Raw genomic sequence first — 16,342 nt, 5'->3', positions numbered from 1 at the left:
AAAAGCACTATATAAGTGTAAACAGTTATTAATTATTATTATTAATCATCAAGGATCTTTCCCCGCAGTCATCTGTCCTTAAAGTCGGTTTGCTCTACAAGGCTGACAAGTTAAACAAGAAACCCTAGAACGATTTATATATGGGGGGGGGTGGAGTGTTTTTTATTTTTAACTACAAATAGGGAAAATACAACAAACAAGGACATACACATAAGAACCATCTATATATACATAAGGAACACCATGTTTCATGCTCACAACGTTACCACCCCCCTGCTTGGTGTTGTTTCAGGCCTTGACCGATAGATGGCGCTCCTCCGGCCTGTGCCCGGGCTCTGACGTCACTGCGTTCCTGAGCATGCCTACAAAGCGTCGAAAATAAACAATAGAGCAAGTACGGGGAAGCTGGCTGTCGAGGTGTCGAAAACTTGGCGAAAATTCACGGCGTACGCGGTCTGAGCGACGACAGATCGACCCGAACGGACGGAAGGGAAGGGCCATCGCCATGGAAAAGCTGTTCTCGTTGCGAGTGAGCGTCTTCTCCGACCAGGGCGGCAGGAAATACATGGAGGATGTAACCGATGTGGTGGTGGAGCCCGAGCTGGGGGAGGACGAGCTGGACTCGGTCGCGCCGGCGGAGAAGAAAGAGGGCAGCGCCGAGCCCGGCGAGCACAGCGCCGGGGACGGGGCACCGCTGGGGCCGCGGAGCAGCAGCGGCTGCCCCAGCCCCGCCTGCACCGGTCCCGGAGTGACGTGGACGCGGCACCTTTCAGCCCAGGGACGGGAAAGTTTCGCGGCGGCATCGTCGTCCCCGGGGCAGGAGCGCGGCGCCTGCCTCGCCGAGTGCCGCCCCCGGAGGTCGGTGGCGTTCTTCGCCGTCTTTGACGGGCACGGCGGCCGGGAGGCGGCCGAGTTCGCCCGGAGTCACCTGTGGGATTTCATAAAGAAGCAGCGAGGCTTCTGGTCGAGGGACGACGAGGAAGTGTGCGCTGCCATCCGCAAGGGGTTCATTGCCTGCCATCACGCCATGTGGAAGCGGCTCCGTGAGTATCCCCCCCCTCTCCAGAGCTGCTCTCCGCCGTCTCCAGCGGATTCTGGTGACATTTTCAACCCTTAACACCGATTTCGGAGACCTTAGGGGCACGCGTTTCCAAGGCCTGTGAAAGAAGGATTGTAGTTGTCGTACCAGTAAGGTGTAGGTCTGCAGCTAGGTGTGTTTTGATGTCTGAGGTCTGTCAGACAGGAATGTTGCTCGTACAAGGAAACGGACCTAAAAGCGCCGGTAGCAGCAGCTTTTCAGGTATGATGGACGCGATACGGGTCGCTCTCCTGTCACGCATAATGCCGTCTCTTGGCGCAGGTCCCATGTGTGGTCGTTGATTAGCCTAGCTAAAAGGGAGTTTTTAAACTTGGGCGCCAAACGGGCACTCCAGTGGCGGGCAGCTCTCCCGGTGGTCGCCCTCTCTGACCCCCAGCCCCGCCTGTGGGAGAAATGTCCATGCGGGTTGTGGACACGTTCAGTAATGACACGGGGCTGCGTGAGCAAAGTGAAAAGTGCTCGGGTCGGGGAAGAACATCCCTCGTCGCATTTTGCATGCACTGTTGATATTCTGTTTACTTTGGTCTGAATTTTGTCTCTAAACCATATATATATACAATTGGAACATAGCAACGGTATTTGCTTTCTCGTGGTCTAATCCCCGTGTAACTAATGAATGCAGCCTCATACACAACAATCAGAGGTAGCTGCATTTTTTTTATTTACACGGTTGTCCTTTCTGCACTTGGTTATTTCAGAAAGACGCTAAGACGTAAAAGAATAAATTCGAGCCCTGCCGTCAGCAATACATCTCAAAACCCGGCAAATCTCTCTTCCTGTCGGTTTCAAATTGATTGACAAGCCTTGGGTCCAATGGGCGCGGCCTCGGCAGTTTGAGGACGGGCCGTCGGTCCAATCAGCTGCGTAGGGGGCGGTAGCCACAGGTCCCGGCCCCGCCTGACTCCGCGCCGTACATTCTAGAAAGTGACGTCACACGGGTCTAAACCGCTCGTGGTTACCCTGCGCGGGGCGCGGATGCTCTCGGGAGGGAATTCAAAAATCAGGCTCGGAGAGCGACGGCAGAAATTTACAACGCAGAACTCAAATCAGTGGACTAAAACGGCGAAAGAGGAGAAATGATCCAAATAAACAGGGGAAAACCGATATTTTGTCAAGTGTAAACATTCCTAGAACCTGTAGTAACCCCGATGCCATGTTAGATAAACTAAAATTCTCTACTCCAGGTGTTCAGATGAATAAAAGGTGAACTCTGGGTTTGCTTCATAGTAACTAACGATGGTGATAATTGGCCAATAGGGCTGATGAAGTGTTGCTGCTAAGCGAATAGACTCCCTTAATGTCCCTGCTGGTGGCCTTCTGAATTCTGGGAAAATAAGGTGCCTTTTTGTGGGTTATTCTCCCACCTTCAGTCCACTTGTCCTGGCAAACATTGCGGCATATTGAAATGACAGCCGTGATTAATGCAAATCAATTCTTGATCCGTTCTGAATGCATCAGTTGAAAGCATGATCTAAGACTTGCGGTGGAACCACACTACAGCCCCTTCTACCTGCGTGAGTCGACCAGTCAGTTAGCGCTTGAGGAATGTGTACACCTCACCATGGCGAGAAGGGGGGTGGGCCTCTTCCAGACCTCGGGCTGGTGTGTGAACAGGGCTGTGCTCCCGCAGCAGAGGGAGAGAGCTCTCTCGCTCTCTCTCTCTCTCTCTCTCTCTCTCTCTCTCTCTCTCGCTTCATGTCCAGGCTTGTCTGAGCTCTGTCACTCCTGTTTGTCAGCAGAAGAGTCTTCCTCATTCCGAACAGCGTTGCGACAGCGGCTGCGGTTCCTGGAGGGGTCGATTTCGACATGCCCGTTACAAGGTTTCCTCTGGGCGAGTCTGTCTTTTTGAGAATGCCCACCCTCGATGGAAGAGCTCATGCACTGCTTTGTTGTGTATGTGGGAGGTGGCTGTCGCTGGTAGCCTTTGCCGTTTTCAATGTGGCCTTAAATCATCAGGTCCCTTCAGGTAGATGGGGAAGGTCCTGCTGTGGCTCATAAGAGCTGTGGGGGGGGGGAGCGTCAGCATTTTCACTGCGGATCACTTTTAAACTCCCCAACTGCACAAATTGCTTATGTCAGTGGTCAAAACAAAATCGTTTAGAATTCCGGACTTCCCGACTTCCTGTCTTGTAGTTCTCGGGGGGGGGACCCGTGATGGGCACCCCCGATGTGTTATAAACAACTGCTCCGTGTGCGTGTCCACCTCGCCGACCCCCTAGTTACGTCCCGGGATGTCGGGGAGAGAGTCGGCCTCCTCCACTCTCCGCGAAGCCGCGCCAGCGAGACGGTTTCCAGGGTGTGGGGAGTCCGGTGCGTCCTTCCCGGCCCTGCGCTTGGAGCGGGGGTCTGCGGGATTGAGTGCCTTTGTTCTGCCCTGGTGAACGGCCGATCTCCCACCCTGGGGCGCAGCAACAGGCGTGAAATAAAGGTGGAAGGGTTTCCCCCCACCCGCGGGATTTCTGGTGTGGTAGAGGTGAACGTGTCGCACGACGCGGATGAGACCTGTCGCCAGTGCCCTGCTGCTAGTTTGTCCTCCCATTTGCTGTAGTGGAGCTTCAGACAGGGGAAACTTTGAGTTAGGAGAGCAGCAGGAGGGATAGTTACTTCGTCACACTCTTTTCCTTTTCTTTTCCTTCATCTCTGATTTTTCTGGTGCGGCTCGTTCTTGTGAAACTGTCATTTTGGCGCCCAGTTCGACCCAGGTCTCTGATCCGCACGCTGTGAGCGCTTCTTGCCCTGCTGCTTCACGTTCAGTATCAGTTCCAGATGAGGGTCTTGCTAGCCGGCCTGCATGTTTCGCTCTGTACTCTCCAGCTGCCGGAGGCTGCCCCTCTCGTAGAGACGTCGCCGGAGACGCAGGGAATCCCGGGCGAGTGCCAGCGAGCAGCTCCTGTTGTTTGTATTCCACTGGGAGGTTTTGGTGCAACTCCAGATCGGATCAAACAACCAGCTGGGCACCAACAGGCTGCTCCTTTGAGTCACGTTCATCATTGGAGGAAAAAAGACCGCAAATAACCTAACAAAGTAAACCAGTGGTTGCATGAATTATTTGAGTAATCAGTCTGCTTCCCTCCAGAGGTTGTGGCCTCTGGAGCTTTAGCCTGTTGTATTTTATGGAAGCGGAGCTGCTGCTTGAGGGGTTTCCCTCCTGGCTCTAACCCCCTGCCCCCCTTCTCTTCTTCTCCAGCGGAGTGGCCGAAGACGCTGACCGGGCTGCCCAGCACCTCGGGCACCACGGCGAGCGTGGTGGTGATCCGGGGGGACAAGATGTTCGTGGCGCACGTGGGCGACTCCGGGGTGGTGGTGGGGCTGCAGGACCACCCCTCCGACCAGTTTGTGCGCGCCCTGGAGGTCACGCAGGACCACAAGCCCGAGCTGCCCCGGGAGAGGGAGCGCATCGAGGGCCTGGGGGGCAGGTAGGGGCGGGGTGCATGTGAGAACAGAGGGCAGGAGACGCTGGAGTCGTGAGGACTCGCACTGGGAAGGGCTTCCTTGCACGGAAACTGAAACGGAAAGCCCCTGCTGATGTTCTCAGCCGGGGAGGATCTTCCTGCATGTAGTTCTCGCCTGTCTGAGCTTTGCTCTGAGGCTGGGAACTGCTGAGCCAGGTGCCTCCAGCAGAGATGCACACCTGAGCCAAACTCCATTCCACCCCACCTGGTCCCAGAGACTCCAGTCCAGCACGTTTCTGTGGGTCACCTGTAACTCATCGATTTCTGGAAACGCCTGGAACAGTTTTGTTTTGGTTTGTAACAGAAGCGTGTGATTTGTTTTAGTAAGTAGTGCAGAGGTTGCTCGCGATGCAGAATACTCAAGCTCCTAACTCACAAGGAGTTGCTTGTTGCTCAATCTTGAACTATTAAAACAGTTAACCTTTGATCAGTTTGGAAACGTGCATATATATGTATTCCAAGTCTTCACAAGTCACGGATTTCTAGCTGACTTATGAACCTGCTGGTTTGGCCCTCTAGGACCCTCTAGGACCAGGGTTCGAAGCCACTGGTCTGGGGCAGATAGTTCTGTGGCCTGATGTTGCCCGAGCATGGAGCGTGTGGGGCTGGAGTCGGGGGGTTCCAGAGCGCTGCCCCTCACTGCCCTGGGGGTTGTTTTTCAGCGTGATCAAGAAGTCGGGGGTGAACCGGGTGGTGTGGAAGAGGCCCCGGCTGACCCACAACGGTCCCGTGAGGAGGAGCACGGTCATCGATCAGATCCCCTTCCTCGCTGTAGCGCGGGCTCTAGGTAGGACTCGCTGTGCGTCTGTGTCCTTATACTTCTATAGCGCTTTTCTGCACACTCCACTCAAAGCACTTTACAGGTAACGGGGATCCCCTCCACCACCACCAGTGTGCAGCTCCATGATGCAACGGCAGCCATAGTGCGCCAGTACTCTCCCCACACACCAGCTCTCAGTGGGGAGGAGAGCGGAGTGATGAAGCCAGTTCAGAGCTAGGGATTATTAGGAGCCCGTGATTGGTAAAGGCCAGGGAGGAAATTTGATCTCGCTAACACATGGCCAGGCAGTGCAGGTGGGGAGACTCTCATGCCACCAGCAATGAATCAAGGCTGTTAAGTATCCAGAGAAGTCGAGACATACTAGTAAAGAATTACTCCTGACATTGTATTCCTAGCTTGTCACAGTATTCTCGTCCGTTTGTGTCTGAAGGCATCGGAGGCACGCTTTTTACCCTAGCACATGGTCCCTGTACGTGCTGTGTTGGGCAGGCCTGTCTCGCAGTGCGAACGTTTCGGCTGTTCCGCACACGAAGGCCATGCGGGCTGTCCAGCTCGTTTTTCTTCCTCCGGGAGCCAGTGAAAGGATCTGATCCGGCTGGTTCTTGAAGGCGGCCGGAAGTATGGGCTTCTCCCGAGGGATCATGCTTCCTCGTCCGCCTTCGCAGTGATGGAGCCCGAGGCAGCGCCAACACTGGGGTCTCGCGCTCGCCAGTGTCACGCGGTGCTCTCGGTTGGACGCTGACGCTATGTCGTCTGTGGAATGCAACATTACGAAAAGGTCCCTTGCGTCAGTTATTGCTTTAATGAGGGGTTCGGTTAAAAGAACAAGGCCTCAGCTGGGACAAAAAGTAGGAAACGATGGAGAACCTGCACTGGGAAGTTGCTGCTGGAGTGACATGAGGAACGTCCTCCCTGTAGTTCTCACCTGCCATCTGGAGCAGTGCACCATGGGACACATCAGCAGTGACGTCTGCCAGACTCTGCATGAAATAGTACAGAACGGTACAGAAAGAAACACTCTGTTGCCTGTAATTAGTAATAGCTGTGTTTCAGGACAATTGTCTGGATACTTTAAAGATCTTCTCTCGCACTGGCCTTGGATACCAATTCAGATTATTACAGTGTTGACTGATACTTTACTCTGCAATTAAAACTAAGGTACAATCCAATGGCAAGTTCATGTATTTTACTCTAACATCCAAAATGTCTGTGTATTGATTTTTTCTGTGGGAGTTTTTGAAGAAAAAGTATAAATGACAGGCGGTGGTGCAGACCACTTGATTGTCTTATAGCATTAATCCTGAGAAGACACAGCCTCAGGAGGTTTATTCTTGCAGTTAAAGCAGGCAGCAGCGTTTAGGAATGTTGTTTAGCTCATTGTGGTAGATTTAGGTCGATACAGAATTAAAGCTGTTGGGGGGGGGTCTGCCTGTTTTTAATTGTATGCATCCATAGATCTGTGGAAACAGCGTCACCGTGAGGTCATTTTTCCTCACTTTATTTCTCCACTTTGGTTCCACCTAGTGGAGAAAGACGGTATGACAAGATGGTGTTAGAGGGTTTTTGATTAACAGAAAAGGGGACACCTGGTTTAATTGGGGTAACTTTTATTTCCCACAAGGATGGATTCTGACTGGAGGAATAGTAAAGAGCAGCAGGCAGTTGGGGTGCAGCACAGTCTGGTCTGCAGTGGAGGACAGCTTCCAGAACAAAATGTTTTCCTCCTGTTAAGTGCCTCCTTAATTACTCCTTGTCACAGCTCAAAATTGCAATTTTCAGCATGGCATCTTTTAAAAGCACTTGAGTTTTAATATTCCTCTGACCTGCAAGCCCACAGACACCTGAGCTCTCAAAAGTCTGAGATTGCTAGCCCTTGCCCACGCTGCATGAGGGCTGAGCTCCTGCCTCGTGCGGTGTGGGGGTGCTGGGGAGGTGTCCGAGCGCTGCGCCCCCGATCGTATCCTGCAGCTCCGGGGAACAGCATAGCAACAGGAGCAAAAGAAGAAAAAAGCAAAAACTCAGAAAGCAAATAAGAGGAGGCATCTTTTGGTCACATCTGCATTGGTAAATTAGGATGTCAGAGCTATGCTAGTCATGATATGACCCTAAAATTTTTTTAAAATTTCGACTACCTAAACTTCTTTCTCACGAGTGTGAAACGGATCGCATGCAGCAGGTCTTCGGAGGAGAGAGGCTGGGGTTAGTGTGACAGCTTTGGCAGATATCCCCTGCAGGGCCCCATCTCGGCTGTCTTTAAACACTGCAGAACCCTGCTCCGTTTCGCTGAGCCACATCTCCGTATTGGCTCATGGCGTTCAAAACAAACCAGAACAATGAGCGAAATACGGCAAGGGCCAGCTTTTCCAGGTGAAGCAATTCCGGCTTTCCTATCGCTTGCTCCCTAACTCCTCTGAACGGCTCAGCCGCCGGGTGTGCCGACGGGTCACCTCTGCGTGTTTATGGACACAGCCTGCGGTCCAGTGGCCCGCTGCCCGCTCCGGGCCGACGCGAGCCGAGGTGACTGAGGGGCTCGCGGCCGTGTGGAGCGGAGGAGGAGGAGGAGGAGGCGCTCCGAGTCCCAGCCCCGCTGGCGGGCGCCACTTCCCTGGGCGCCCCTCCGCCCGCGGGGGGCGGCAGGCCGGCTCACGCTCCTCCGTCGCTCTGCCTGCAGGTGACCTGTGGAGCTACGACTTCTACAGCGGGGAGTTCGTCGTGTCCCCGGAGCCGGACACCAGCGTGCTGACCTTGGATCCGCGGCAGCACCGCTACATCATCCTGGGCAGCGACGGGCTGTGGAACATGGTGCCCCCGCAAGATGCGGTCTCCATATGCCAGGACAACGAGGAGGCCATGGTGGGCACCGCGACCGTCCCGCGGCTTTAAAGACTCCCGTAGCGGTAACGTCCCTGTGCGGGGATCTAACTCGGAGCCCCTCTCCCCCCTCCTCCTCCTCCTCCTCCTCCAGGTGCAGTGCGGGGTGACCAACGCCCAGCAGCTGGTGAGCCACGCCCTGCTGCGGTGGAGGCAGCGCATGCTCCGTGCCGACAACACCAGCGCCATCGTCATCTCCCTGCAGCCGCCCGGCCGCTCGCACCTGCCGCTGGGCCGCGACGAGCTGCTGGTCAACCTGGCGGAGGGCCCCCAGCGCGCCACGGGGCTGGGCTCCCGAGCCAGCACGCCCATCATCTTCCAGGTCAGTGCGCTGGGCGTGTCCTGCCCCCCCCCCCCCCCCCTCGCCATTCTCCATCTTGACTTCTTCTTTACTGAGGCCCCAAAGGTCAAATAACGGAGGAGGAAAGACGCTCGTGCTGTCCTTTGCATAGGCTACGCTGGGAATGGGGCTTGATTATCAGCAGCCATCCCAGTCTGTCAAGGCGACGGCCCACTTTCAAGCTAGCGGGCCAGACTTGATGGAGCTCGCTCGCATGCGATGCAAGGGAGGTTGTTTTTGAATTGCAGCCGATTTTGTCGTCAACATCTCTCCCGCTCTCAGCCATCCGTTTCCTATAACGCGCCGCGTAGAATTCCTTTTTTGTCGTTGCTGTTTGTGCTCAGGCGGTACGCCCGCGCAAAGAAACGAGCGTACGTGCACCAGTGCACTTCTGCCGATCATTGTTGTTGTTGTTTTTTTCCCCGCCACAAAAAGAAATGATGGAGGGCTCTTTATCTCGACATTCAAAAGAGTGATGCGTGCCGTTGTGGGGAGAGGAGGGCTCGCGAAGGGAGCTGTTCAGCTCGTCTCCTGCATCCCCACGGGGCTTTTTAAGGGGCACCTATTATCTGGTGGTTTTGGGGGAGATGAGAGGGAGAGTGGGTGGACGCGTTTGTTTTAATCAGCCCATTTTCTGTAAAGTGGATCTGCGATTTCAGCTTTGATCTGCCCTAATGGACGCCATCCCCCCCCCCCCACACCCACACACACATACACACGTATACACATTCACCACCACCATCATCTCCTTCCCCTTTGAATGGCGGCAGTTCAGATAAAAGTAAAATGGAAAAACAAAGATTAGGACAAGGGCCACTTGAAGCGCAGAGACGGCGAGGCTCTGTGGCTCGGCTGGGGCCTCCGCCTGCCGCACCTCTCCAGCCCGCGCTGCGTCCCTGGTGCTCGGTTTCTCGGTGCCCTGTGCCGAGGAGCTTCAGAACCTCACAGAAGTGTGAGGGAAGCTAGTGATATCGCTGGGTCGCCCGCTGACAGCAAGAGCTCGCACGGACTTCATGCCTTTACCTTTCTGAGCCGGCACTGGCGCTGTGTGCGGCTGTAATGTGCAGTAGGAAGACCTGGAGAGTCTTGTACCTGGAGAGCAGGGGAGCTGCTGGTTTTCAGCAGGGCATTGAGCGGTGATGGATGGTGGCCTGCCAGACTGGATGATGCGATGGCAGCCATAGTGCGCCAGTACTCTCAACATACACCAGCTCTCAGTGGGGAGCAGAGCAGAGTGATGAAACCAGATGGGGATTATTAGGAGGCCATGACTGGTAAAGGCCAGGGGGGAGTTTGGCCCGGATGCCAGGGTAACACCCTTAGTCTTTTTGAGAGGCTCTGGGTGTTTTACGTCTCATCCCAAGGACAGCGCCTTTTTACAGTATAGTGTCCCCGTCACACCTTAGGGTGAGCGCCGCCTACTGGCCCCATTAACACCTCTTCCTACAGCAACTTTAGTTTTTCCCAACCTTAAACCTTAGCTTTAACTACAGAAACCCCTGCTGTCCTTGTAAGTAACTGTGTTTGGTAGCTGAAGCGCGGAGTGAAGGAACAGAGGGTTTCCGTTGAGCCGTGTTGTGTCTCAGGCCTGGCCCTGAGGAAGTGCTTGGTTCCTTCTCGGCTGAGTGGTTGTCCGGGGGGCGTGGCGCGGACGTGCGGGACTGGGCCTGATGTCGGTTTCTGCCTTTCTGTCCAGACCGCCGACGCCGAGGTGCCCCTGGCCCCCTCGCCCCACTGCGAGCGGCTCCCCCCGCTGGAGAGGATGAACGGCTTCGCCCCGATGACGCTGGCCGCGCTGTCCGAGTCGCTCTCCGTCCGCCTGTCCGAAGCCGCCGCGGCCGTCTCCTCGGAGGCCGCGTCCCGGAGCAGTGGGCTGCCCCCGCCGTCCCCCCACCTCCCGCGGGTCCTGGACCGCGCCCTGAGTTCGAGGCCCGACGAGGGCCACCTCGGCCCGGCCCCCATGGCGCCGGTGCCGCCGCCGCCTGGCTGCAAGCGGACCCCCGAGGACCCTGGCTCGGGCCCCGCCAGCAAGAAGCTGAGGCGCAGCCTGCCCCGCCCCACCCACAGCCCGCCGTCGCCGAGCGCGGCCAAGCGCCGGAGCACGGAGAGGCTGGCCATGCGCCGCAGCCTGCGGGGACAGAAACAGGCGCAGCGCGTGCCCACGCTCCTGCAGCAGCACCGCAAGGCCGCCGTGTGCGTGTGCTGAGCAGCGTCGGCCACCAGGGGGCAGCCAAGACTCTCGGGGAGACGGGACACGCCGCCCTGCCCGACTCCGCCCTGCAGGCGCCACCGCCAGACATCGCTCAGGGTGGACAGGAAACGCAGGCGGGTTTTGTAGCCGTTCTCGCGTCCTTTGTTACGGTGTAAGATTTTGTAAATTAAAATGCAGCTTCCCGTAGGAGCAAGTGTATGTGGAGGTTTTATACATATGTGTGCAGGGGAAGGGGTGAGAGATCCAATATCTTTCACATCTGAGACCACGTTAAATATTCAACTGCTCACGTCTGTCTTTGTGTTCCTTACAAGAAGGTTGTCGTGCGGTGTATCCTTTTGAGTTTTACCTCTGTTCCTTAAAAAGTCGACAAGCAAGCAAAAATGTATCGATTCATCTGCTTGTAAATAATGCGCAAGGAAAAACCGCCTTTATAAAATAGGGCTCGCTTGATTACTGCACTGAGTGGAGCCGTATATATATTTTTATACAGTCTTCTATTTTAATATTTTAAAACGCAGAAGGATACACCATTCTAACTTTTTGTTCGTTTGTGAATATTTTAATAGGCGATCGTTAACTTTGTTTTCACTTGATTCACTATGGTGTCCCAGTTGTGGATAATTTATGCATCCTGGTTTTAAAATGTGTATATTTATATATTCTATGATGTTCTTTTTGTTTCGTCACAGGGTGAGATCAAGATTCACCCTAAAACCAATGGTGCTGCTATATTTTCCAGTGGGGAGTTACATAAGGTGTGATGAAATGTTTTGTGATTATCGATGAAGCTTACGTTCTTAAGAGTGAACTTTCACCCGTGTGTCATGTGTGCAGGTACAGCGTACTCTGACCTCCCAGGCGTCTCTGAGAGGGCTGTTTTGTGCAGTTGAAAATAACCTGTAGTGGAACTCCTGTTCTCCACTCAAGCTGCTTTTTCAAGGTTACTTTCCTGGGGGGCTGCAGAGGTCTGCTGGGAGCTAGAGTACTCGGTTTCCTGGGAGGCTGTTCACTGTGTGAATACTGGCATGTCCCCCTGCAGCTACTGCACAGACTCCATCTCCCATTTCTTCGGTAATAAATGTGCCTGTGCCAATAGCAACAGTTTGGGTTTTCTGCGCACTGCTAACCTTTATTGAGGGTAGAGTGCTGAAAAGATATTTCATTTCGACTGCTGATTAGAGCAGTGAACTGGATTAAAAAAAAAAAAACAAAACTGTGGGACTTTCAATTTCAAAGGTCCATGTCACTCGGGGGACCTGGGAGTTCTGCCAGCTGATTAAATAAAACGATTCAGTTACTAACGCACTGAGATGAGAATGAGTCCTATTGTCTCTGCACGGCAGAGGGTACAGGCTTTTTGGAAGATGTTCTCCTGGGTAAAGCATTCAAGATGGAAAATATAGTCTTTGTTTTAGGATTGCACAAATAACCTTGTGTGTGTGTGTAGGGTTAAGCCTCCTTGAATCCATTTACCGTCGTTTAGCGCAGCTCCAGCTGGGGTGGGTAGAGTTGTCTGGGGGAGGCTGGACTCCCGCCCCAGTTGTGCAGAAGGTGCTTCTGCTCCTTCATTGTGTCTGCAGCTGTTGCACAGCTGTGCTGGGCCTTGCATGGCTCTCCATAGCCCCACCCCCCTCGCACCAGATCACTTTGTCATTTCCTGCCACGACCCAGGACATGGCTTCGTAGGGTTTTAACAAGCAGCCTTCCTCGGGTCTTTCTGTGCGTGATCTCTATCTACTCCAATTGAGCAAAGGGCACTTGGTAGAAACAAAAAGCAGTGAATCCAAACTTTCTATTTATAGTTGTAGCTACCACTTTGACAGATGACTTTTTCTCCAATTATGATAGTTCTCCCCTGGCTGATTACCCAGGAAACAGATGTCTGTTCAGTCCAGCGCAACCGATGTTTGTTTAAAATGAAATTCTGAAACAAGTATTCCTGCTTTGTCTTGCTTTTTTTATTTTCTGGTTTCAGTCCTAATGTAGAAAATAATCTATTCAATAAGATTATAAATCTATTTTTATATGATGCGGTCCCTACAGCTATTGAGTATTGAAGGTTTTGCACCCATCAATTTTAACGGTATTATTATAAATACAAATGTCTTCTGGGTTGAATAAAACTGACAACTTTGAACATATGAACATTATGATTTAAAGATGGTGCTGTTATTTTTATTTGAAAAATGCCTTGTAAAGATTTTTTTTCTGGCAAATGTGATGAACTCTTGTATATGGATGTACATTTGCAAATAGACTTTAAATATATCTGTAACAATTCTGGTTCTATCTATGAGGTCATGTCTTACTCTAGAATGGAGGCATCTCGGTTTCACCCTGTTCCAGCCTCTCGCCAGGTGCAAATTCATATTTCAGAATCTTTCGGCCAAAGAGAAAAAATTATGATTATTTTCCGAGTGATCATGTGGAAAAAGTCAATTTCCTATTTTGTGTAGGAAATGAAAATTCTAAATATCGGGGCTCCTAAAAGAGGCTAACATTTTTTAAACTGGTACTAGAGTAAATTTAGTCTTTCGTTTTCCAAAATGACGGTGTGGAAAAGTGGATCTGTGCTTCTTCTCCGGTCCGGTGGCTGGGGTGTGGGAGGTGCAGTGAAAGGCCGTGGGTCAGTCTGTGACGCAGTGAGACGCTGGACACTAATGGTCTGTTTTTCACTTGCTCTTGCCCAGTAATCTTTTTAAACTGAGTAGCTGCTGTGGTTGACAATGAATGATGATTCATGGATTTTTAAAATGATATAATTCAGCTTTGCTGAGATTAGAAGGCTAATTGGTTGGTGGTTTTTAACATTTGGGTTAATCAATAAGATACTCAACAGAAATCCACACTTGTTGGTGGATACTTGTGAGACTGATTGTTGCCTACAAAACAAGGAACGCTATCTGAAGTTTGAGGAGTTATCAGCTCCCGGAGACTAGTATGGGTACAAAACAGGGTAGAATTGACTTGTCTCCTGATAACACCTGCAAGAAATATCTCTTGAAGTAGCTGTTAATTCTGTGAAATTTCATTATTTCTGATAGCAGGTATTGATTAATTTTTCGGGGCAAAGTCACTTGGCCATTGAAATCCTTTTCCGTGCTAAAAATGAAAAACAACCCTTTCATCTTGTTGGATAGAGGAGTGTTTGAGGGGGGGGGAGTACCATTTGTTGCCAGATGTTTGTTGACTTTGCCTTGATTCTGGGCCCCTTTCGTAAGGGGAGGTGCTAGTGTGGTGGTTGGCGCTGTTGCCTCATTGGTGTTTGGTCCCTGGTCAGATTTTGGCTCGGGGGATCCTCTGTGGAGAACTTGCGTTTTCTCCGAGTGCTGCTGTTCCCTCTCACCCACCTCCCAAAGACATGCTGCCTAGATCCCGGTACTCCGTGATCCTGGCGTCTAGGAATGAGCGGCTTTCTGCTCAAAGGTCAAAGACGAAGGTCTGTTCCTCCACCACAGAACGGGAACGAAAGAGTGAAGCTGTTTATTGCTTCCATTCACAACGCGGATTGCTGGGATTAGAGTTCGGGAGACCGAAATGGGTGCAAAATATTGTCTCCCCAACAGATAAGCTATGGTTTCTTTTCGTAATTTAACCCACATAGAGCATTTATAAGGGGGTCTGCAAACAAGAGGAGTGCAATCGTAGTCTAGATTGTTTAGTTTTTTTATAGCGAGTTGTTTTGATCCCATCATTTTTTGAAAGATAGGATAGTTTAAGCTTCCAACAGCATGGCTTGTTCCAGACTCCCACAACTCTTTGTGTTATGAAGCTCCTTGTACCTTTTGTTTGAAATGCACTTCACTGTAGTTTGTGCCCTCCGATTTGTGCTTCATCTTTAATTCTGAAGAAATACAATGAATTAATTTGGTCGATGCCTTTGAGGATTTTGAATACATGTATTGTGTCCCTTAGTCTTCTGTTTGCTGCTAAATAAGAGTTTTCTGTAGCTGGTCGGAGTAGTACATTCCTTTGATCCTTGGTCTATATCTGATTCTTCCTCTCTGGTCTGATTCCAGAGCAGCAAAACCTGTTTTGTATTATGGTGACCAAAACATAACGCATTATTCTAACTATGGATCTTAATAGTGCATTGTACAATTTTAATATAACATCCCTTAAACTAAATTTTGTGTTTTTGACTATATATCTTATATTGTTTGCATTTTATTACTTCCCCAAGGCACACTGCCTAAAAGACACAAATGTTAACATAAACACTGAAGTCTTTTTAAAGGTAGTTTCTTCAAGCTCAGTTTTTCCCATCTTATACTTAGGTTTTGATGCCAACCTATCACATTCTACACCTGTCTACATTAAATGTAATTAAATTAAGTGTAATCTGCCAGGTATTTACCCAGTCACGAATTTCCTTTGCAGCCTCGACAGTGTTTTCTCATCCTATTTTATCACCTGCGAACTTGACTATTTTAATAACTGGGCTGGAGTCTAGACCATTGATTTAATTTAGTACAACCACTGTTCTTCCTTACAGATGGTGTTACTTCATTCATCACCCCAGTCTGTTAATTGCACTGATCTGTGCTGTGTGGACAGGGCTGTACAAGACGATGAGATGGTGTAGTGTGTTCTGGGTGAGTCTGAACACCCTTGGCCAACAGCACTCCCATTTCCAGAGTTGGGTTTTGGGGGACAAAGACTCTGGAACCTTTCCTTATAGAAGTACAGTTGATCTCAAGGCTGGAGTGTAGCACAGAACAGGCATGGGCTGATGGACTAGAGTACATGGCTCCGCGTTGGGGTGGCTCTGCTCCAGGGCATTTTTTGATGAGCTTTGTGGAAGGAGAAGTCTTAGCCTTGCCTCGGAGGCGTTTGTCACACGCAGGAAGAGATCCAGCTGTTAAGCGTCGCTGTTCCAGGCGCGGTGGTGCAGGACATGTTGCACCAAGAGAACACAGAGTTCTGTGAAAATGCCAGGGATCACATTCCTATTACACTGCCTCACGCGGTTTTTAAAATCTGTACACAACACATTGCATTTCTAGTAATTTAAGAGTCCTTTACAATTTAAAAAATTTCAGATTTTCTACTGTTTTTTTTTCGTTTTTTCACACGAAGTGGTAAATGTGAGACTGGTGAATAATTCTTGGATGACTCGTGGTGTTTAGAAATTACAATTAGACCTGCAGGTGGTGAAGGCTTGCGTGAGGGATTAAGTGCTAATCCAATGGGTTTTACAGATGTCTTTTTTTTTGTTGTTGTTTTGTTTCAATGGCTCAATGTTTTGGAAAACCAAACTTGCCATGTGTGCATCTTTTGATAAATAAAGCATGGAAACTTTAAGTCCTTATTGCTTCTGTTTGTGGTTTCACCTCTCCCTCGTTTCATCCTTTGTGACGTCGGGCCCCCCCCCCCCCCCGGGATCGCTCGTGACGGAGATGTAATTATGAGGCCTGTCGGTAGGGGGCCGTAGAAAGACGAGATGGTTCCTGCATTGATTGCGATAAGGAAACATTGCGGTTTTTATTTTTTAACCTCCGCGATTTGTAACCCTGGTGTGAGTGTTGGTGTTCTGGCGTTTCTGTTCTCTGCAATAAAAACTGCTAATATTTTAATCTCTAAG

At 51.1% G+C, this 16,342-nt stretch overlaps 1 protein-coding gene across 1 annotated transcript; it reads left to right on the top strand.

Moving 5' to 3' along the window:
- Positions 1–392: 392 nt before the first annotated feature.
- On the top strand, positions 393–16,062 carry LOC148814316 (protein phosphatase 1D-like). Its single transcript, XM_088906996.1, has 6 exons — positions 393–1,043; positions 4,287–4,515; positions 5,214–5,338; positions 8,004–8,185; positions 8,298–8,525; positions 10,240–16,062. The coding sequence occupies exons 1-6, from the start codon at positions 506–508 to the stop codon at positions 10,747–10,749; spliced, it is 1,812 nt and encodes a 603-aa protein (XP_088763122.1). The 5' UTR covers positions 393–505; the 3' UTR covers positions 10,750–16,062.
- Positions 16,063–16,342: the final 280 nt, after the last annotated feature.

This window comes from Atractosteus spatula, chromosome 27 (genome assembly GCF_055471065.1).
Source record: "Atractosteus spatula isolate fAtrSpa1 chromosome 27, fAtrSpa1.hap1, whole genome shotgun sequence".
NCBI classification, from domain to species: Eukaryota; Metazoa; Chordata; class Actinopteri; order Semionotiformes; family Lepisosteidae; genus Atractosteus; species Atractosteus spatula.
Note: the sequence above shows the minus strand (reverse complement) of the source record. Positions and strands in the feature narration are given on the sequence as shown.

Bases quoted from the DNA above. Each gene is read 5' to 3' on its own strand.
- LOC148814316 (XM_088906996.1), top strand. From the start codon at position 506: ATGGAAAAGCTGTTCTCGTTGCGAGTGAGCGTCTTCTCCGACCAGGGC. The intron at 8,186-8,297 runs GTGGGCACCGCG...CTCCTCCTCCAG, and splicing joins AGGACAACGAGGAGGCCATG to GTGCAGTGCGGGGTGACCAA. The intron at 8,526-10,239 runs GTCAGTGCGCTG...CTTTCTGTCCAG, and splicing joins GCACGCCCATCATCTTCCAG to ACCGCCGACGCCGAGGTGCC.